This window comes from Talpa europaea (genome assembly GCF_964194135.1).
Source record: "Talpa europaea genome assembly, chromosome: 7".
Taxonomy (NCBI): Eukaryota; Metazoa; Chordata; class Mammalia; order Eulipotyphla; family Talpidae; genus Talpa; species Talpa europaea.
Window position 1 is genome coordinate 118331684 of NC_140074.1, and position 21493 is coordinate 118353176.

The 21493-nt window shown below is 54.9% G+C and overlaps 1 protein-coding gene across 4 annotated transcripts; it reads right to left on the reverse strand.

The window, feature by feature from the left end:
• Positions 1 to 2308: 2308 nt before the first annotated feature.
• On the reverse strand, positions 2309 to 18040 carry CACNB1 (calcium voltage-gated channel auxiliary subunit beta 1; the record flags this gene model as incomplete). Of its 4 annotated transcripts, none has more annotated exons than XM_084238876.1 (14): positions 2309 to 2773; positions 4402 to 4587; positions 5001 to 5096; positions 7767 to 7918; positions 8061 to 8170; positions 8355 to 8413; positions 8830 to 8910; positions 9166 to 9185; positions 10524 to 10600; positions 10786 to 10922; positions 11728 to 11850; positions 12549 to 12668; positions 15507 to 15593; positions 17957 to 18040. In XM_084238876.1, the coding sequence occupies 14 exons, from the start codon at positions 18038 to 18040 to the stop codon at positions 2309 to 2311; spliced, it is 1797 nt and encodes a 598-aa protein (XP_084095002.1). The 4 variants fall into 4 exon arrangements, with proteins under 4 accessions (XP_084095002.1, XP_084095001.1, XP_084095004.1 ...); XM_084238875.1 differs by lacking the exon at positions 9166 to 9185 and adding an exon at positions 9969 to 10123; XM_084238878.1 differs by lacking the exons at positions 2309 to 2773; positions 9166 to 9185 and having other exon boundaries at positions 4297 to 4587; positions 8830 to 8906.
• Positions 18041 to 21493: the final 3453 nt, after the last annotated feature.

Here is a 21493-nt window from a genome sequence, read left to right on the forward strand (position 1 = left end):
CCCCCACTGGCCACCTCCAGATGCTCTCCAAGGGCTCTGGATTCTAACAGCTAGATGTCTTCCGGCTCCCCTGCTGCGGCCTGGTGCAAACCTCCCTCATTCTCTCCTGGAGTGTTGCAGCCCTTTCTAGGCAAGCCCTTCAATCTACTCAAAACTGCAACCAAGGCAAGACATGTGACCTGTGGGCACGCCTCTTTCCCTTGTGTCTGCATGTCTGTTGCCCTTCACACACACACACACACACACACACACACACACACACACACACACCTGGGGCAGAGGCTTTCAGGTGAAGCAGGAGCTCTAGTCCTTTTGGTCCACCACCCCAGAAACAAGAACCAGGGAAAAGTTTGTGGGTGCCATGTGAGGCAGGGTACAGTTGGCAGTGCTAACAAGTCAGAAGCCCACTTCCTGCCAGCTGGCAGAGTCTGGCAGTCACCTGCTCTCTCCAGCACCTTTTCTCCCAGACTGCAGCTGGGGGAGCATCCAATTTTCTCTGCCCCTCCTACCTAGTAGGCCCTCCCTCCCCCAGGGCTGGGACTGAGTGGGGGACATCAGTGGAGGAAGAAGCCAACTCAGCCTCTCCCTCTCCTGAGGTGTGGGGGAGCAGCTGAGCCCAGAGGAACAGAAAAATAGGGGCATGTCTTGACCGTGCCAGTGGGGGTGCATCCACTCACTGACTTAGTGACAATCCACGTCCCCACTGGAGCTTCCCATTTTTCCCTGGCTCTACACCTGGGGAGGCAGGTAAGGCGTGGGGCTGAATAGGGAGATGAGGTTGGCCTCGCAACTTCTGCCACAGAGCCTCAAAGTAAAAGCACCTGCTCTCTTGTTGAGTGAACAACTGGGGGCGCAGCTTATTCCCCACACCCCACCCTTCAATGACCCTTGCATGTCAGCAGTTCCCACATGCTTCGGCTGGCAACCTGTGGCAGAAACAAAGAAACAGACTCGGGAGGTGGCCGCAAAGGACACAATGGCGGTTTTATATGTGGCAAAATACTTCTAGGGGAGTACAGACAGACAGACAGACGGGGGGCACAGGACATCAGACAGAGAGGAAGGTGGGCAGTGGTGTCTTCTAACTAGTAAGTGGAAGCTGCGCCCCACTCCCCAGGTGGGGGAGGGGGGAACAACATTGGCACAGGAGGTGGCGAGACAGGCATGAGGAACCCACCCCTGAGGTGGGCAGCCGGGCAGGGCCCAGTCCTCGTTGGCACAATCGGCTCTCTCTGGCCCAGCTGGAGGCTGGGGAGGGGCAGGGCTGCTGGGCTATAGGAATGCTAGGCAGGACACTCTGGGGCAAACGGGATACCAAGGCCTCTCCTGGTGGGAGTGGACATGGGTGAAGGACGGGATCACAAGAGGCAAATACAGAGCAGTAGCAGCAGCAGCAGCCAAGCCCCCCGGGGGAGACCAGAGGTCCCGAGGCAACCCCTGAGATGGTGCTCACCTCCTGGGCACCAACTCACAGTGCCTCTCCCCTGGGGCCTCAGGGTGAGAGTGAAGGAGCAGTTTTTTGGTTTCAAAATGAGGCGGCGGACCAGTGTTCGATGGGATCCACATCCAGGTGACAAGTAGATGGGGGCCTCAGAGGCAGAGGGTCTCCCTCTTCTAATGGCAGCAGGCAAGGGATGTTGGAAGCAAAGCTCATTCCTGGGGTAGGTGAAGGCTCAGGCATGGAGGTGGTGGGTGGGTAGCAGCGTCTGGGGGCACCTGCCTCAAGATTCTGGGCCCCAGGCCACTACGGCTGAAGTCTACCACTTCCTGTGCGGACCCCTTCCCTAGACAAGCTCCCCGCAGGGCACTCTGCGGTAGCTTTCACTTACCAGACAATGCTGCCAGGAAGTTGGGGAGAGGGGTGTGCATGGTGAGGGACCCTGGATCTGGGGATTGGGGAAGAGGGCCCTAATGGGAAATAGTCTGTGGTCTCCTGCAGGAAAAGGTCCCTATCGTCTCCAAATACTCCAGGTTGGGAAAAGAAAGGGCCACCCCATTTCAGACCCTCATTTAGAGCCCAGAATAGTATAGGAAGTGCACCTTTTCTCTGGGAGAATGAGGGGAGAGCCCTCTGAGGTGGGGAAAGGGGGACATAACCCCCATCCATCCATAGCAGTTAGCTAAAAACCCACAGCTGAGGCTTAAGGGAGCCCAGGAGCTGGGCTGCTACCCTCAAAGACCACATTGAGCAAAGGCATCTGGAAGGAGACAGCGCCCCCTGGAGGCAAGATGCAGCCCAGGCGGTGAGCCCCTCCGTCCCTCCTCTCTCTGGGCTTAGCCCTTCTGCCCACTGCGCGGCCCTTGGCTCTCAGCGGATGTAGACACCTCGCCCCCATCCCTCCAGCTCATTCTTGTTGCGCCCCAGAACTGGACCCCCACCCTCCGTGCAGTAGCGGGCCTTATTCCGGCCACGGTTCTGGTTGTCGGTCAGCTCCTCTTCATAGTCTTCTTCCTCATCCTCCCAGGAGCCCTGTCGAGCTGGTGGGGTGCTGCCCCCTGCAGGGTCTCCAAGCCCTGGCCCCTCTGAGGGGTCAGTCTCCATATCCACACACGAGTCTCCCAGCTCCGTGTAGGCAGAGTTTCGGTTGCCAGGGGTGTCGGCATCAAACGTGTCTTGGCGGGACAGTGCCCGCAGAGTGCCTGCCCGGCCTGGTGGGTGGCTGCTGGGGTAATGGCCTTGGGGCTGGCCCAGCTCCCCGGGGTACTCGTGCACTCTGGTGTGCTCCCCGGTGGCCCGTTCCAGCGACTGGTCCCCGGAAGCAAGGTAGGGTCCCTGGTTAGCAGACAGACGGCACACACCATGCAGATCAGGCAGGGGTGAGAGAAACACAACAAAGCAAGGCAGGTTAGTGACGGCACCAGGACACCCAGCCTGGCTGAAGGAGAAGGCTGCTGGCTCTAGGGGTTGCCTCTGGCAAGTGGCTCTATACCCCAGCCAGAGGACAGACCGCAGGGCCTTCGCTTTTCTATTGGGACAGAGGGCCCCCAACCTTCCTAAGATGAAGAGGCATGATGGCTCCTGGTACCCATAGAGAGCCCATGAAGTCAGTCATCACTTCCTCAATGCTCCTTATTAAGGCTGTCTTGGGGCAATCATCATTAGTAGCTCGTTAGTACTGGGTTAGTTGTTGCCCTAATTTTCCAAATATACTAAAGGTGGGGTTTCAGCTCAAGTTCACTAGCCCCAGCTCAACCCAGACCCTGATTACAGGTTTCCAGAACCCCCCTCTGCCCCGTCCCAACTCTCTAGTCAGAAGATAGTCTTTGCTGGGATTTCTCCCCTGCCTGCAGTAAAGACTCACAGCAGCAGGCTGGGAAAGGCTGATGGGTCTCCAAGCCCCACTGGAGACAGTGAGGTGGCCCAATGCCCTCATCAAATGCCACGTGAAGGTGAACTAAATAGCCACTGCAACACAAATGCTGCAAAGAGGCAGGGGTTCCGGTCCCACTCCCGCCACTTCAAACTGTGTGACTGAGCAAATGACTCCCCTCTCTGTCACCCAGTTTCTTTGCAGTGTGATGGGGACTGAACTAGAGAACGAATATCCCCTGGCCATCTGCAGTGGGGTAGGGAGGGCAGAGAAGCGTTTCAAGCGTCCCCAGGGCAGCACAGTGGAGACGAAAGGGAGGCCAAGTGCTAACTCCTGAGCAGAGGAAGGACGCCTTGTTTACATACTGAGCTTCATATAAGAGTCCATGAATAAATGGGCTTGCTCGCGGAAAACAAATTTGAAAAGCAACATTCTAGAATGATTTTTTTTCCCTTAGAGTGATTTCATGGGTTTCTTCTGGCTCTAATCTAGAACCAAATACGTAATGGTATGATCTCAGAGATGGGCCATAGCTCCCAGGGGAGAAGAGAAAGTTTGGGTGGGGCACCCACAGGCCTTTCCTGGAATCAGCTTAACTGGGAGATTCTACATTCTGGGGCCCTTCTGAGGGATACTTCAGGACCCAGGGGTCTGGGGGAGGGGCAGTCTCTGGGCTTAATGGCCCCTGCTCTATTGCACTTAAAATGGGCTTGAAGTCCAGCAAATGAATACATCAGTCTTCCTCGTGTTTTCTCCCTAGTCACTTGTCTTATAAGATCCCCAGGCAGGCCTCATATCCAAAAGCCCCCAAGGCAGCAGCCCAGGGTGGCACCGCCAGTCAGCCCCAACCAACCCCATCAAAAACCACAGACACCAGAAGCTGCCGCTCACCACATTTTTTACAAAATAAAAGTTCCCCCCTTCCTTCCCCGTGTTCCCTGCTCTCCAGTTCCGAGCCCTGGGTTCAAGGGAGAAGGCAGGGCAGCTACATGGCGTGTTCCTGCTGCTGGGGCACTGCCCCATCCTGCTGCGAGGCCTCCAGCCCGCCCCAGAAGCTGAGGTTCCTCCTGAGGGAGGTGAGCACCTGTACCTGGAGGTTGGAGACGGGGGCAGGGCTGGCAGCCAGGGCTGCAGAAGCCATGGTGCGGTTCAGCAGCGGATTGGGTGGGGTGCTGCTGGGCGGGTGTGTGGCCTTCCAATAGGCTTCCAAGTACTCCGCCAAGTGCTCGCAGGCATCCTCCAATTGGTTCTCGTCCAGAATGATGTCAAACATTTCCTGTGGGGCGGGGTTAGGGGCGGGTAGGGGTGAGTCAGGCGTGGCCTAAGGGGTGAGGGTGTGGCCTGGGTGCAATGGATGGAGCCAGGGGGTTGAAGGATGAAATTAAAGAGAGACCTGGATCACCAGAAAGGGGAGATGCTCAGATATATACATTGGCACCCAGAGAGCCCAACTCCCTCTTTCTAGATCTAACGCAACCACGGCTCGGAGGGGGCCCTAACTGCCCGTGGAGAAGTGGTGCTTCTGGGGTTTGAACCCAACCTCTGACACCATCTAGCGCTCTTTCCCAGAACACTAGCCTGTACCTGCGTACCTGGCTCAGGTGTGCCTGGTCACTCTGTGCCCCGTGAATATCGGAGGAAATCAGGAGGACCCAAATGCCCCCCCTTCCCCTTGGTCAGAGCACTCACAGGGGGACACTGCGCCAGCTTCTCCGAGGCCGCTATTTGGACATTGAGGTGTTTGGACTGAGACTTCCCTCGAGATTTGATGAGCCTCTGGAGTACCTGGTTTGGAAAGAAGAGGAGCTAGAGGGACCCCACGACATACCAAGCCGGAAAGGCAGGTCCTAGTTGGGGCCACTTTGGAGAGGCAACGTTGGTGAGGCGGGGGATTTCAGTGATTCCAGCCCCATCTCCTCTTCAGAAATGACCTCCTGTGTCCCTCCTCCACAATGTTCAGGCTCTCCTGGGTCTCATGCCAGGCTCTCCTGGAAGCTCTCTCATCAGAGGCTGTATGAAGGGCAGTGATTCTCCTTGCCAACCCCTGGCCTTGTTTAAAGCCTCATTCTCCAAGCCAACTTCCCCTCCACATTAACAACAGCCACACTCTGGGACACGTGCTATATGCTGTGATTTTTACACAAGCCATTGACTTAGTCTTGCCCATAATCCCATTAGTAGCTACTATTATCATTCTCATCTCAATTATAATGATAATGATAATAATGACTAAAACACAGAGACACGACTTTAACTAAGAGATCAAAGCGAACATCACCCGTGGTGTAACAAACTCACGACACGTGCTTTCTGATGCTGGGCACTCACCAGGACACATTGCTTTGGTGAAATTCCTACCAAGAATGTAAGATCCAAATCTAGCCGTAAGGAGACATCAGACAAATGCAAACTGAGTAACAGTCTAGAAAATAAGAGCTCTGTACTCCTCAAAAATGTTCATGTCATGAAAAACCGAGAAAGGTTGAGGAACTATTCCAGCTTAAATGACAACTCAATGTAACACATGATCCTGGATTGGTTCCTGGGTGGAGGGGGAAGCTGCCAATAAAGGATGTAATTGGGACAATTGGTAAAAGCTGCATATGGAATGATTTTAGATAACATTCCTTGAATTGGAAAATTGTACTATGGTTATGTAAGTTAATGTCCCTGGTCTTAAAAAATACTTGTTTAAAAAAAAATACTTTGTTGAAGTATACAGGGGTAAAAGCATACAATATCTATAATTTATCTCAAATCATTTGGGGGGAAAAATATGTGTATATGTATTTTTGTGTGAGATGTACACGGACATACTTACACACTGACATAAAAATAGATAGTAAATGTGATATGTTCAAAATCAGTGAAACTGGAAAATATTGAATTTTATACTTTAGATGACTTGAATGAAATAACTCAATGAAGGTGTTAAAATGAGTGAATCTAGGGCCTCCCTGGTGGTGCAATGGGTTAAGCACAGCACTATGAAGCTGTCCACAGCCTCTGCAGCACGAGTTTGATCCCTGACCTGCCAGGGAGCAACCCACATGGCACTGCAGACCTTTCCTGTCTCGCCCGCTGCTCCTCCCCTCAGCAGTGTATTTCAGTCAGTCCGCCTGTTCTGCTCCCCACTCTGTCTCTGGTGAATCCTCTCACCTCCCGCACCTCTGGCCTGTACCCCAGCTCTTGTATGCATAAATAAATAAATCTAAAAAAAAAAAAATGAGTGAGTCTGAGTGAAGAGCTTGTACTATTCTTCAGTCCATTTGAAATGATTTCAAAATAAAAATCTTCTAAAAATTAGTGAAGGGATGTAGTGCTTAGTAGCTATGAGGCACTTTGCATGATTAATTAATTTCATCTTTACAACCGCCATTTGTAAATGAGAAAACATTTACTGGAGCACAGTGAATTCACTAAAACAAAAACTGGAGCACAGTGAGTTCACTATCAGAGGAACCTGGAGCAGGGAAGTGGCATCTGGCTCTAGACTCCCCACCTTAAGCTCAGTCTCATCCATGGGGAAACCGAAGTATGTTACTTTCTAGTCGAAGTGTTTTTGCATCCATTGTTTCATTTGATCCTTTCAAGAACCCTAGTACCTAAGCCCCATCATCTCCTTCACGCTTGTGAGAAACTTGGCCTGAGAGGTGCCAGCCCAGGGTGCCAGCCCACGGGTGGATCATGAGGGAGCAGTCACCACCACTGGCTGCATCATAACTCAGACACTGGGCTCTTCATATTGTAACTTCCAGTCTTCTATACAATAATACAGTCTTCTATACAATAATCCCCATTTTTTCAGGTGCAGAAATTGAGGCTCAGAAACTAAATAATGCTCTTCCCCCAAGGGCCCAAGTCCAAAAAAAAAAAAAAAACCAACGAAATTTAATTAACTGATTAATAAGCAACAAGAGCTAAGATCTGAAGCCTGTGCTGTCTTCTAACTTCAAATCTTTCACCTAAACTCACTCTCCATGTTTGTCGAGCCCCCACTGGTGTCTGAGGGAAAGCTAGCTGTGCTGCAACACAACAACAAGTACATCGGCCTTCCTCCTGACTCCATCCCTACAAGGTGCGAATGAGGACGGTGCAGCAAAATGGGCTAAAATCAAGACAGGAAAGACCTTCCAACTGCCAAGTAGCTGGGTGACTCTGGGACAAAAAGCAGAGAATTCTTTCAGTTTTCTAGACCAAGGATGAGAGGCCAACCAGATAGGAGGCGGGACTGGCCAGGTGACCCTCATAATGAAGATGAGGCCCATTATACCCATACTTTGCTGAGTGCCCCGCACTCCTATCAGGCTGTGTCTTTACCATTTGATGGAGTTTCACAGAGAAGAGAACTAGGGTTCAGGGAGACACGGTTAGTAAGTAGTAGCTGGAATTTAATCGCAGGCAGCACGACTCCAGACCACTCCTGTCTCCTCCGGGTCAGGCTCCTGCACCCACCTTTGGAGAAGTGATCTTGATGTAAACAATGATGGGAGCCAGTGAGGTCTTGGACAGTTGGGCCGGGTGGTTGATGGTGTCAGCATCCAGGGCAACCAGCTGAAGGGTCCGGGCCAGCTCGAAGATCCGCTCAATTTCACTCTGTACCTCAGCTAGGAGACATGGGCCATGGGGATGTCAGGGTACCCCTGGAGGCAGTGGGCTGAGAGAGCACATCTGGAGAAGCTTCCCCCACTGTCCCCTCCCACGGCTTGCCCTGGTGGACAGAGAATGGCTTGAAGGGGGCGGGCTTACCCAGGCTGGAGCGTGTGTTGGAGCGCTCGATGATGATGTGTTTGCTGGGGTTGTTGAGGACCGAGCGCTTGGCCAGGGAAATGTCTGCGGTCACGCGAGTGATAGAGATCCTGGAGGGTGGGGCCAGGGGGTGGTGGGGGTCAGGGGAGGCTGGAGTGTCCTGTCCACTCTCCAGGCCTCTACTAATCCCTCAGTCTAAGAGCCCCCCAGGATTAGAATATAATCATCTTGCCCACGCCCCTACCCACACCAGCAGAGAACCACAGGACAGGGAGCCAGCTCCCAGGGCCTTACCTCCCATCAAACCGATGCTTCAAAAAGTCAAATAAAGCTTTCTGCATCATGTCTGTAACCTGAAGCGGGTAGGGAGGGAAGTCATGTGTTTAGAGCTACTCAGGGGTGTGGGTTGCTGGGGGATTGTACTCTCAAGTTCTATTTTCTTCTATATTCCCAAATGAATGGGTCCTTAGGGGGTAGGGGAGTCCCTTCTGGGTCTGAGGGGCCTCTGAGGGGGTCCCTGGTTCCAAAGGTCTTTCTAGGTGATATCGCTGGGAGGATTTTTCTGGCAGTTTGGGGACTAGGGGGTCTGGACCCTTCTGTATAGTCTCCCTATGGGTCTGAGGGGATTCTCTGAAGCTCTGTCACCCTCTAGGGAGGACACTCCAGGAACCTGGGCTTTCTGGGGGATCTCTCTGGGGTCTAAGCCTTTCTATGGAGTCTCTCTGGAGGGCTGGACCCCTCTGGGTCACTTCCCTCTAGGGGCTCCTACCTCATAGCCCTTGAGCGACGGTCCCACCAGGATGATGGGCCTCATGGAAGGCACCACGTCATAGGGGGGCACATGCTCTGTCTGGGGGGAAGCAGGGAGGGGAAACCCCAGAGTGGAGATGGCATTAGCCCCTCTCCCCCAGCCTCCCCCATGCATCCTTTCCTCCCCCTGGTCCCAAAACCCAAATGTGGGGATAGGGTGGGGGTTGGGAGGGATGGCCAGGGAGAACAGGAAGGGTGGGGAAAATGGGGGGCAGAGATGGGAGTGGGTGTTAGAAGGTCCCCCTAGCTCATCCCAGGGGATGGGGAGGGGGACACAGAAAGCTGTGATACTCACCGACTTCTGCTTCTGTTTGGCTGGGTCCAGAGATTGCCAAGAGGGGGGAGGAGGAGGAGAAAGGGGCGGGTACCCAGGCAGGGGCAAAGGGTAAGGAAGGAGCCAGGACAAGAGAGGAAGGGAGAGCGGCAGACGAGGAGAGATAACAGCATGCGTGTTAGTGACAGACAGAGCCAGAGAAGGGGAGGGGACCCCGTGCCTGATAGGGCTGGGAGCAGGACTGACATCAGTCAATAGTCTTAGCAATGTTCAGACACACCCTGCCCCATTGCTGGGTCTTGGAAATGAGCTGGGAAGGGTAACAGCTCCTAATTTGGTGCCCAACTCCTGCCCCCCAGTGCAGTGCATGCCAACTTGCCCATTTAAGGGCTTTAATAACTGTCCTACTGTGTGGCCAGTAGACCCCACATGCCCACTCGAAAAGGGCAAAGAAGGGTCCCCATTCCGCTCTCCCCTTCACTTGCAGGGGTGGGGGCAAGGGGAATATTTCAAAGTAGTGACTGAAAAGGTCAGGTTTTGTTACCAGCATCCTTGCTTAGGGGGGCACTGGGGAAACTTCCAAGGGAGGGGTGCTCTGATTGTCAGAACCATCCCCTTTTGGGGAGTGGGCCAGGGCAGGGGTACAGATGAAGATGAATGTGCCTGTTCTCAATGCATCCTGCCTACCCCTCCAGCCCCCTCAGCAGGAAGCCCTGATCCCCCGCAGAATCAGTCTGGAACCACATGTGAAACCATTCCAGCACCCCCCTCCCCAAAGAGCTGGGCCCTACAGACCCCTCCCCATCTAGCCCAGCAAGAATTACCTTCTTGAAGAAGGGGATGCGTTTGCCCTGGGGCGGCGGGGTGGTGACACTGCTAACACTAGTCTTGGCAGAGCTGCTCTGCTCCCCCAGCTCTGCCTCCTCGTCCTCTAACTCTAGGGGGTCTAGTTCAAATGCAAAGTTAGTCATTTCGTTACCTGGACCACAGAGTCAGGAGAGAGGGGAGAGGGAGGCCAAGGTGGGGAGGAGTAAAATGGACATGGAGACACAAATACAGAACGCAGGGATGGGATGGGAAAAAAAGAAAGAAGAAGAGGTGAATGGAACAGGACTGGGAGAAATGAATGGGGGGTGGGGAGGGGGTCAGGCAGAGAGATGGAGCTACCAAAGAAATGGGAAGGAGAGACATGAGAGGATGGGCGCTGATGGCCCAGCTTGTGGGGTATCCTACTCTTCGTGGAGGGGGTACCACTGGATGTATTTGGAGGTCTCAGGATTGGGGTATCCCTTACTGCAGGGAAAGGAGGGGACAGGCAGTGGGGATACCACCCCACCCGAGAGTCCCTCCTCACTCCCTGGGAAGGCAGCAGCTCTTACCACTGGCAGGGGGCGTGGGGCGGCGGGTGCCAGTCACCACGTCTCCCAGACTGGAGCTGGAATTGTCACCTGATTTGCTGTGTGGGCAGAGAGGCAAATGGAGCTGTGAGCAAGGGGTGGGCGTGAGGGTGGGAATCTTGTTCTCTCACAAGCTGCCCACCCTGCCCACTCCCCTCCATTCTCCTGCCCCCTGCTGATGCCACAGGGACTTAGTGCCCTGGGGCAAAGGGGCGACTCCTGAAGCCCCACCCCAGCCAGACACCTGGAGCTGAGGCGATTCTGGCGCAGCTTCTGTTCCTGCAGCAGGCGAAGACTGTCCAGTTTGACGGGGCTGGGGATGAAGCCAACCTCACAGCCCTCCTTCACCAGCCGCCCGATCCACCAGTCATTGTTGTATTTCTGCAAACAGCAGAAGGTCGGGTGGGAGACACCAAGGGGGAGATTGGAGGTGCAAGTCAGCGGCCAACCTCCAGGCATCATCATCACCGTGGACTTGCCCACCACAGCCAGGTGATAGCATCCCACAAACCCCACCCCTGCTCCAGTCTCTGAGTGCAGCCCCCAATTTTCAGGACTACTCCAGAACCAGCATTATCTTAAGCCATGGACCTCCCATCCCCAGCACACCCCTGCTCTGAGACTCTTTCCTCCCCTCCTGTGCCGACCCTATCCTGGAAAGTTGTAAATGCTTGTGCCTGGCACGTTGCCACTCCACTTACAGACCCTGTCACAAACTCTTCCTAGGGTGACCTAGGCATTACACCCTCTTTCTTTTTTTTTTTTTTTTAATTTATTTATTTATACAAGCACTGGGTACAGTCAGAAGCACGGGAGAGTGAGAGAATTCACCAGAGCCAGAGCGGGGAGCAGAGCAGGCAGACTGACGAAATACACTGCTTAGGGGAGCAGTGGGGCACGGCAGGAGCAGCCTATCGGGCCATGTGGGACCCTAACCGGCGCTGCAGAGGCTGTGGGCAATTTCGCAGGCAATTTCGCAGCTGCGCCACCAGGGGAGGCCCATTACACCCTCTTTCACCAATTAAAAACTAGAGGCTCAGAGAGATGGAGCGATTTGTTTATGGTCACACAGCCGACTCAGCCCAGCTCTGCTCGGCTCAGAAATTGTTTTCCACTAGACCTCCAGGTACCCCTCTGCTGACACCCACTCCTCTGCCTCCCTCCAGATGCCCAGCACTGTCCCCACCTCTTTGATGTGCAGGAAGTCCTTGGGCTCGAAGGTGATGGCCACTCCATGAACCGGCACCTCATCCCCTGGAGACGGGTTGTAGCCGACATTTGTCCGCACAGCAAATGCCACCGGCTTGGTCTAGAGAAGTGCACCCAGAAAATAAACCACAGTGTGACACACGACTGCCTGAGCGGGGAGGTGAGAATGTGGACATCTGGTTTGCAAATTGTTCATTAAAATGTGCACTGAATTGTTTCTGTAGTTTTTTTATATATATGTTGAATTACATCATTAAAAAAAGAGAAAGCAAAAAATAGAATTCAGGCTTCTCAGGTAGGGGGAGGGCATTAGGGAAGAAGTATCAGTGGTGGGTGAATCCAAAATAAGACCCTGTAGGAATAACAATGACAGCAGCCAGGTACCGAGTTAGATGTGCTTCACGTGTTCGCTCACGTGTTTCTCACAAAACCCTATGAAGTTCAATACTATTATTATCTTCATTTTAATGGACGAGAAGACTAAAGTTCAGAAAGGCTAAGTGACTTTTCTAAGATCACTCAGCTAATAAGAATTACCCCAGGAAGTGTGATTTCAGAAAGAAGTGGAAATTTTTAGCACTTCCAATGCTATATGAGGAAGCAGGTATTAGAGCCCATATTTTACAGGAAAATGCTATAAAATATTAAATGCTCATATTTTATTGGAAAAACAAAGGCCCAGGGGCAAAGACCTAGGAAGTGGCTGGGCCAAGACTTGACCCTGGGTCCACTCAGTCTTTCTCTAACATCTGGGGGTGGGGGCAATAATGCCAGGAGAGCCCCTCCTGTCTTTCTCACCTTGGCTTTCTCGAGCTGGGCTAATGCCTGGCGCTCTGCCTCCTTCCTTAAGGCTTCCCGGTCCTCCTCCAGAGACACGTCAGAGTCTGACGGACGGCTGGTGTAGGATTCCGCTGAGCCCTGAAGACAGAGAGAGGCCACTGCCTCCTCAGTTCTGGGCCTCGGAAGGCACCAAGGTTCCACCTATCACAGGTGCTTCAGTCCCAGCCCGCGTGCCAGAGGGTGTATTAGATTGGAGGAACAGGGACTGAGGCTTCAGACCCTGGAAAGAGAGTGGCCCCAGAAAGGTGACAGAGGCAAGCGAGGGAGTTAGGCTAAGGCAGGTCCAAGGACAGCTGCTTGGAGCCCAGGGAGTGTGGGAACCTGATAGGGCTGAGCGCAGAGGAGGAGTGCCAGGTGACAAGTCTCCACTCCAGACTCCTCCATCCCTCCTCTGGCCCCAGTGCTGGCCGAGGGAGACACAGCAAAGGCCCTTCTTGGGACTGCAGCCACCAGCTCAGGCCCGAGCTCACGACAGTGCTGGCAGTGAGCAGCCTGTGGGGCATGATGGAACCACCAAAAATTTTGCTATCTTCTGCTTAAGGCTGAGGACAATAAAAATCCTACCTCCTCTGTCAGAGTCAGGAGAATCTCAGCCCTCAGACACTCATAAGATACAAAAGAGAAACCAAGGTTCCTGGGATGGTGCAGGCAAAAGAGGCAAGTGACGGGGCAGGCCTTCCCCAACACTAGGCCGCTGGCGGCCAGGGTTAAAGCAGCCTCATGAGTTCTGACTGTGCCAGGAAGCTGGCTTTGACCACAATGACCATCCCAGGGCACGAGGAACTCCTCTGGGGACAGAGGTACAGGAGTAAAGACTCGCACAGCCTGTCCAGACCTGGAAGCGAATGACAAGCTTATTCAAGGGTATGTGCACGTGCCACTGCAAGGATTTCTAGGAAGGTGTGTCTAGGCTATGCGCTGGATGTGCACACCTGAGCACGTTCAGGGGGATGCCCCAGGTGACCCTGCACCTGGGGTTGAGTGGCACATGAGGGCAAGAGCCAGGCAGCGTGGATGTGTGACCGCGCGGCAGTGGCATGGCTACGAGGGGCAGGCAGCAGCGTGGGGGAAGAGCAGCACTGCAGAGATGTGAGGGTGCTTTCCTGAGGGCATGGAAGAGTCACTTGGTCGAGACTGCCCACGAGCTACATATAGAGAGACCCTGGGAGAGAGAGAAGACAAAGTCCCACCTGCCCCCCGAGGACCCTGACCATTAGCCAATGCAGTTGTCCATCCCTTTCCCAGCCAAATCCTGAAAATGGGAGGAAAGGAAAGAGGAGGAAGGGGTCACTAACAGAAGCTGGAAAAGAGACACAAAAGAGGAAGAGTGAAGACCAGCTAATGCGCCACTCTCCACCCACCCCACGGGGCACTCAGCGTCAGGGAGACAGACGCCCGGGAAAACAGACCCAGAGTGGCAGAGGTACTCAGGAACCCCAGCGCACACATGCACATGTCCCCGGACATGTCAGAAATGACGGGAACCAGGGAAACAGCGAGGAGGCAGGCAAGGAGATACGCTAGAGTGAAGGCCCCCCTACCAGCTTTCCACCCCCCCATCCCGCCCCCTCCCCAGCTCACCACCACGAGGGTCCGGCTGGGCGCCTCCATCCCGGCGCCCTTAGAGCCTGGCCCTGCTGGCCTAGGGGTGGCCCAAACTGCCCGTTCCCCCAGGGGGCTCAGATTACAAGCAGAGTTGCTACATGTGCAAACTGCTAGAGTATATTTAGCTCAGAGATGTGGCAAGGACTAATGCCCCCCCGCTCCACACCCCGCCAACTACTGGGGAGCTGAGAGGAAAGAGAACTAGAGGCTGGGGTCTGCCCCCCCTAGTGGGCACACAGTCAGGGGGGCTATTCTGTTTTTCTTCCCAGCTCTGACCCAGCCCAGTCATGCAACAGGAGGTATGAGGGCGAGGCTGAAGAAAGGGCTTCCTGTCTGTGTTTAGGGGGACACTGGGAACAGAAGAATAAAAAAGAAGGACCTCCCTCTAATAAGGTATGGATCTGCCTTAGCTCCTCCCTCTCTCTCCTGCCCAAGAAGGCTGACATGGCAGGGAGAGGGAGAGGGGCTTCGCCTCCCTATCGTCCTCTGCCCTCACATACCCAGTCCTTGTCCTCCTCTCTAATGTACTCCTCTTCCTTGTCTTATCCCAAGTCCCTCTCGCCATTTTTGGGTACCAGGCTTTGTTGAGATGCTCCGTTTCCATGGCAACCACCTGCCTCTCTCTCTGCCTCTCCCTGAACCTGAGACGGCCTGGGGTTGAGTGTTAGAACAGAGATGAGAATGGCATCTTCCTCGCTGTGCACTGACGACCCCAGAAAGCTATTCTGTGATCCCCCTCCAGTCAGGGGTGCTGGGCTAAAGGTCCCTCAAATCAACTCCCTCCTGTCTCTACTCCAACTCCCTCAACACACCTTTTCTCTGCATATTAAACAACAGTCATATCTGGAGATGAGGAGGACGTGTTCCTGACCCACACCTAACCAGGGGTCCAGGACTCAAATGTCCTGACTCCTCTTTTCTTAAGACCTGCCTCTACCCCCATGCTGTCACAGATTCTGGGGGAGAGCGTGGAAGCAGACAGCCGGCAGGGGGAGTGGGTGACAGCCCCAAGCAAACTAGGAGGCAGGCCAAGCTGTCCCTGAATGAGATGACGCAGGCAGGCAGGCAGGCAGGCAGGCAGGGGCTGGTGCCTGGTGCTGGGGGAGGGCCTGGGTGGGGGCGGGAGCTGAGGGAGAGATGCAGCTGACAGTACATGCAGGAGAGGTCATGGGGTGTCAGAGTGATGGGGTGGTTCCAGGCAGGTGACAAATGACATGGGGGAGGGTTCCTGGGGAAAGCCTCAGGCCCAGCTCACCAATGCTAGTCTCCACCAACCAGCCACCTCCCTCCTCTTTCCAGCCCCCCCATTACCTGGCGGACAAAGCTGTTGGACGTTGTATCTGAGGACGTGCTCCCATCTGACCGTTTGAACCGCCCTTTCCTCTTGCTGTATTTGCCCTGGAGAAGCCATGAATGGACAAGAGCAGAATCAGAAAGGACCTTTCCCCCATCATCACCCCATCAGGCCCAGGGCTACAGCCAAGCCTTGGAAATTTCATTCCCTGATGTGAACATACCCCCCCCCTCCATCTCAGATGGTACAGGCGAAGGGAGGGAGGGCCCAGACCACATGGGGTGGGGGATAGTGGGAGAGAGCCCCAGGAAACCCCCAAATCAAGCCAGAGGGGCTGGGAAGGGGGCGGCACTGAAAGCTGGAGGCTCATTAGGCAGCAAAGATAATTAAGATGCTGGGCAGGCTGCAGAGGCCTGGGGGAAGGGAGAGGCTGCCTGCAGTGCTGGGGGGCGGAGAGAGCCAGGGAAAGTGCCCCTCCCTCTCCCCCTCAGATGGAGCTGAGTGTGCCAGTGGCACCCAGGGAGAAGAGGAATCACCAAGCCCCGGCCCGCTTTCCTTCTGCCCTGAGCCCAACTCTTGCCTTCGTTTTTCACAAAGTGGGGAGAGGATTGGCAGCTCTCAACAACTGGAGACCCCAAACTAGATTTCTGGGAAGAAGGGGAGCATGGAATTGTATTTGGAAAGTAAACATGTAAACTCAACTCCAACCCCAGCACAATGCCAAGCATTTAGCTATGCCCGTCATTCCCCAGGAGCCTCTCCTCACAATCACAGTGGTCACACGGCTCCCCAAAGGGGCAAGTGAGATCAAGCATCCACACTCTAAATCCCCAGCAGCCACTACCCAGGCCTTGTGTCCCCATGGTATCCACCAGGTTGTGTTTCTCTAGATGTCCCTTGCCCAGCCCCAAGATGAGCCCAGGACACAGTCCCACAGGTCCCTGGGGCAGGCTGGCTCAGTCTCACTGGCCAGGTTCATTCTTTGGGTGGAATGGACACAGCTTGACCTCTCAGTGACTCACGTTCAGGTATTTCCAGGCCACCTATAAGGGGGCTTCTTGGCCCTTCCCAACTCACATCTACACGCTGGCCCCAGGCCAGTCCACTATAGGAAGGGCCCATTGAGGATTCAGGCCCTCCAAGGCCCTGCGCCCAGCTTCCATCCTAGAGTTTCTTGGCCAAAGACGCTACATAAACCACGGCAGGACCAGAGGCTCTGGCTCCTAGGCCTCAGCACAAGCAGAAGGATAGGCAGATGGGACAGAAGGGTACCTAGGAACCCTTTGAGAATCATTCCCTCTTCCCCTCCTCTCAAACCAGAGACATATATTCAACCTCTAGGACAGAGGGTCCCTATGAACTTAAGAGGGTGCTCCAGCGAGCCCCAGACTCTCTTTCACAACACCACCACCTCCCCAGGCTGGGAAAAGGGAGTGGCACCCAGAGAGACAAGGGACAGCTGAAAGGAAGGCCCCAGTCAGCTGCCTCCCAGACTCCAAGGGGCCTGGGGTGAAGAAGGGAGGTATTTTTAGGTCTGACCTGACCCCCTACATGCCCATCAACCACATTATGATGATGGTCACAGTTGCTCCAGGCTGGCCACAGCAAGAAAAGACTTAATGCTATCCCAGCCTTGAGGTGCTGCTGGATTGGAGGACATGTCCCAGAGAAACCCCCTGGCACCTCCATCCCAGACTCGGCTGGTGGCTGGTCACATCCACCACACCCAAGAACGTCCCTCTGGAGAGTAACCCAGGGGGATTCCAGGAAAAGTGTGCATGGGGGTGGGGCAGCGGACCCCTCCCCAGGTACCACAGCTTCTCCCCGCCAGGAGATAAGTTGGCATCCATCCAACTTGCCAAACTTCGAAGCCTTGGGGGGTGGGAAGGGAGATAAGGGGGAAAGAGGAGTTGGTCCAATATTGGGGTAGAAGGGAGGTGGCTGGGATGTGGACCTGACCTGGAGCCGATCCCTTCCCCGACTTCGGCCCCTTCTCCACCCTGGAGGGCTAGTGTCTGGCTCCGAAGGCCTGCTGGCACCGCCCTCCAACCATCGCCTCGGCCATGTCCCAGTGCCACCCCCGCCCCACCCACACCCGCCGGGGCCCCTTGAGCGTGCTCTGCGTCGCCCTTTTGCTGGTTCTCTACCCTCCCTCAACCCCGGTTCTCCCGTCTGTACCTCCACTCTCAACCCCCCGGAGCCGGCACCCGAGCAGCAGAGACCCTGACGCGGGGGAGACTAGGAACGAGAGAGACAGGCGACCCGCCGCCCCCTCCCCGCTCCGCAGCACCGCAACCAACTCTGGGCCAAGCGCCCATCAATCATCAACCGGTAGGGAAGGGGGGGCTGCAGGCGCCCCTCGCCCCTCGGCGCCGGGCATATAACCCCTTCCTCCCCGAAGCCCCTCAAGGCGACCCCAACAAGGCGCGCGGGGGAGCCCCCCCCCCGGCCCGCCAGCACGCCTCACCTGCGGGCTGGGGTCGAACACCTCCATGGGGATCTCCTGGGAGGGTGGGTAAGGACCCCGGGACATGCCGGTCTTCTGGACCATGGAGAGGAGCCTCCCCTCCGGCCGCCGGCCCGGCCCAGCCGGGCGCCCTCAGCGCATGAGAGAGACCGTCGGACCCGAGCGCAGCGCAGCGCCGCCGGCGCCCGGCCCAGCCGCCCGGCCCGGTCTTCCGAGGCCCCCTCGCCGCCTTCCCTCCCTCCTCGGGCTCGCTCCGCTGCCGCCGCCGCCTCCGCCCCGGAGGACTCAGCATCTCCCCCCGCCCCCTCCGTCCCCCCGCCCCTCCCTCCGCCCCGCGGCCCCGCCCCCCGCAGCCCCTCCGCCGGCTCCGCGCAGACAATGGGAGGGCGGCTGGCGCGGGCACGCCCCTCCCGGCTCTCCCCGGGGCGCGCCGGCCTGCGCCTGGCCTCGGGCGAGGGCGGAGGGGGAGGGGCGCAGGGCGAATGGGGAGTGGAAACAGCCGGGGCTAGGGTTGGGGGTGCAGTGTACCCGTGGGTGCCAGTGCTGATGGAAGTGAAGCGTGGACTGGCAGAGCTGGCACTGGCACTGCCTCTCTCCCTTCGTCCCAAACCGCTCGTCTTAGTGGGTCTCCCTCTTCCACTCCTGCTTGGGCCACCAGAACTTCCTGCGCCCGGACATCCTGGGAGGCCCGTCTCCCCGGTGTGGGCCCAGGCTGCCTGGAGCAAACAGAGGCCTCTCCCCCTCCGACCTGGTGTTGCTGCCTGCTTGGAGGGAGAGGGTATTCAGAGGCAGTCCCGAAAGAGACAGCAACAAGAAAGACCTGGGAGTCCTTCTAACCTAGTCGCTAGTATCCCGCCAGGAATGGCGCTGGGTCCCTATTCCTTGGAAAAGAGAGAAAAGAGGAAGAAACAGAGCAAAGAGAAGAAAACTGGCTAAAAGCAGATCTAATGACCTTTGACCCAGATTTGTGCCCCCCCCTTCTTGATTTGGGGGCAAATATCCAAAACCTGGACACCCCCCTCCCATGACTATAGAGAGAAAAGTTCTGAGTAGGGGTTTCTGGTTAAGAGAAGTTGGTGCCCATTTGACAAAGGCTCTCTGGTTGTGTGACCCTGAACAAATGACTCCACCTCTGTACAGTGGGATCACCTGTACTATTTGTCACCTGGTATTATTGGGAGGATGAAGGACAAAGAAATTAACTAATAGGTTGCTGGGGAGTTTAGAGGAGCTGTAAGATGCTGTGCAGAGGTCAGTCATGACAGGGGGCCTCCACCCCTTCCCCTGCTCCACAGAGGAGAGATGAGAAGTAGAATGAAGATCTGCCCAGGTCCAGCCTGCTGTGTTCTGACAGAGGGAACACCTCCTCCTCACCCTGGGCTCTCTAATTAGGTGGCCAGCCTAGGTGGATTGGTGGGGCACTCTGGAGGAGAGTGAGGTGAGGATGAAGCATATTAGCATCTCTTCATTCCATGAACAGATTCTTGGGTACAAGAGAAGTTGGTATGACAAAGAATATAAGGTTTTTGCAGTCAGAAAAACCTTTTCAATCCCGGCTAACTCACTCAGTTATAAATTGAGAATGACATTAATTGTATTTTGAGAAAGTGCATACACATACATGTGACTTCTCTTTTTAACTTTCACAACTCTAGCAGGAAGAAAAGCTCACATTGTTATAGAACAGGGAGAGGGGCAGCCCAAACCCCACAAACCTGCCTGTTCTAAATGGGTTCTGCCATCCTTCGCATCAACACAAAACATGAGACTTTTTAATGGGAAGGAACTTTAATACAACTAGGAAACAAAACAGGTAAGGCAGAGTCTAGTTTTTCAATGAAGCACCCAAAGTTACCCATCCCCTCGTGGGTAAAACTCCATCCATATGGGATCGGCCCAGAACAAGGCCCCAAAGCCTGCCACAAGTCTAAAGCATCTTCCAGTGGGGACCCACAGAAAAGGGTCAGAAACAACCGGACAAGCCCAGAAGGAAAAGAGCAAAATCAACATCAAAATAAAAGCTGTTGGGCCTCCCCGGTGGCGCAGCAGTTGAGCGCTGGGTTGCGAAGCTGCCCGCAGCCTCTTCAGCGCCGGTTCGATCCCCGGCTGCTCCCCGGCCACCGGAGGAGGGTCCCACATGGTGCGCAGACCTCTCCTGCCGCCCGCTGCTCCCCTCAGCAGTGTACTTCGGCCCTTCAGCCTGCTCTGCTCCCCGCTCTGGCTCTGGTGAATTCTCTCACCCTCCCGCGCTTCTGACTGTACTCAGTGCTTGTATAAATAAATAAATAAATTTAAAAAAAATAAATAAAAGCTGTCATTGTCACCTCCCCACGGGTCTCACCCACATCTGTGTCACCCAGTCCACAACCAAAAGACAAGCACAGTTTCTTCACGTGTCTCTAGGCTCCATGCGCCTCCTCCAGGTCTCCTGGCTCCATCCTGCTTCCTTCCTCAGTCTCTTCTGCTGCTTCTCCTCTTCCTGCTCAACTCCACCCTCCCTTGGGTGGGGCAGGGAACCTCCCCCTTTCCTGGGGACCACCCTGTTACAACATGACTGCGATGGGCTACTCAACCGGAGTAAATCAAGAAGTTGGAGTCAGAATTCAGATCTGGGTTTTTTTCTCTCTTTTTTTTAAAGATTTATTTATTTATACAAGAACTGGGGTACAGGCCAGATGCACTGGAGGATGAGAGAATTCACCAGAGACAGGGGAGGGTGAGAGAATTCACCACAGACAGAGAGGGGAGCAGAACAGGCAGACGGACAGAAACACTGCTGAGGGGAGCAGTGGGTAAGACAGGAGAGGTCTGTCTCTCCATGTGGGTATCGCCCTGGCCAGCTGGGAATCAAACTGACGCTGCAGAAGCTGCAGACAGTTTCACAGCACTGCGCTCAACCCGCTGTGCCACCGGGAAGGCCCTTTTTTTAAATCTAAGATTTATTTATTTATGCATACAAGAACTGGGGTCCAGGTGTGTGTGTGTGGGGGGTGTGTCTGAGCGGATCCACCAGGCACAGAGTGGGGAGCAGGCATATCTGCTTAAATACACTGCTGAGGGGAGCAGCAACGTTGAGGAGAGGTCTGCTGTGCCATGTGAATTAGCACCCTGGCCTGGGATTGAACTTGTGCCGCAGTGGCTGGCAATAACTTGGTTGTGCTGAGACTCTAAACCCCTGTGCCACCAAGGAGGTCCAGATCTGGATTTCCTGGACCCCAAATTATCTCCTTGGGTTTTTTGCTCTGAGGGCTTCAAAGTAGGAGGAAATGGTCCACAATTAGATTTTTCTTTTAACTTTTCACAATCACTCACTCACTCAGCCAATGCACTATTTCTCAAGTGCCCAGTATATGAAATTCCATGCCTCTGTCGGCCAGCGCGACCCAAGGAAAAGACTGGTTCCCACCCACAAGGATCTTGTCTTACTACCTCTCTCCTTGTAAGTTGTAAACATCATGTCAGGCAGTTTTCACAACTGAATGACAAAAATAATAGGATTAGGCGCCCTTTACGGAGGAATGATTTAGGGCCTGTGTG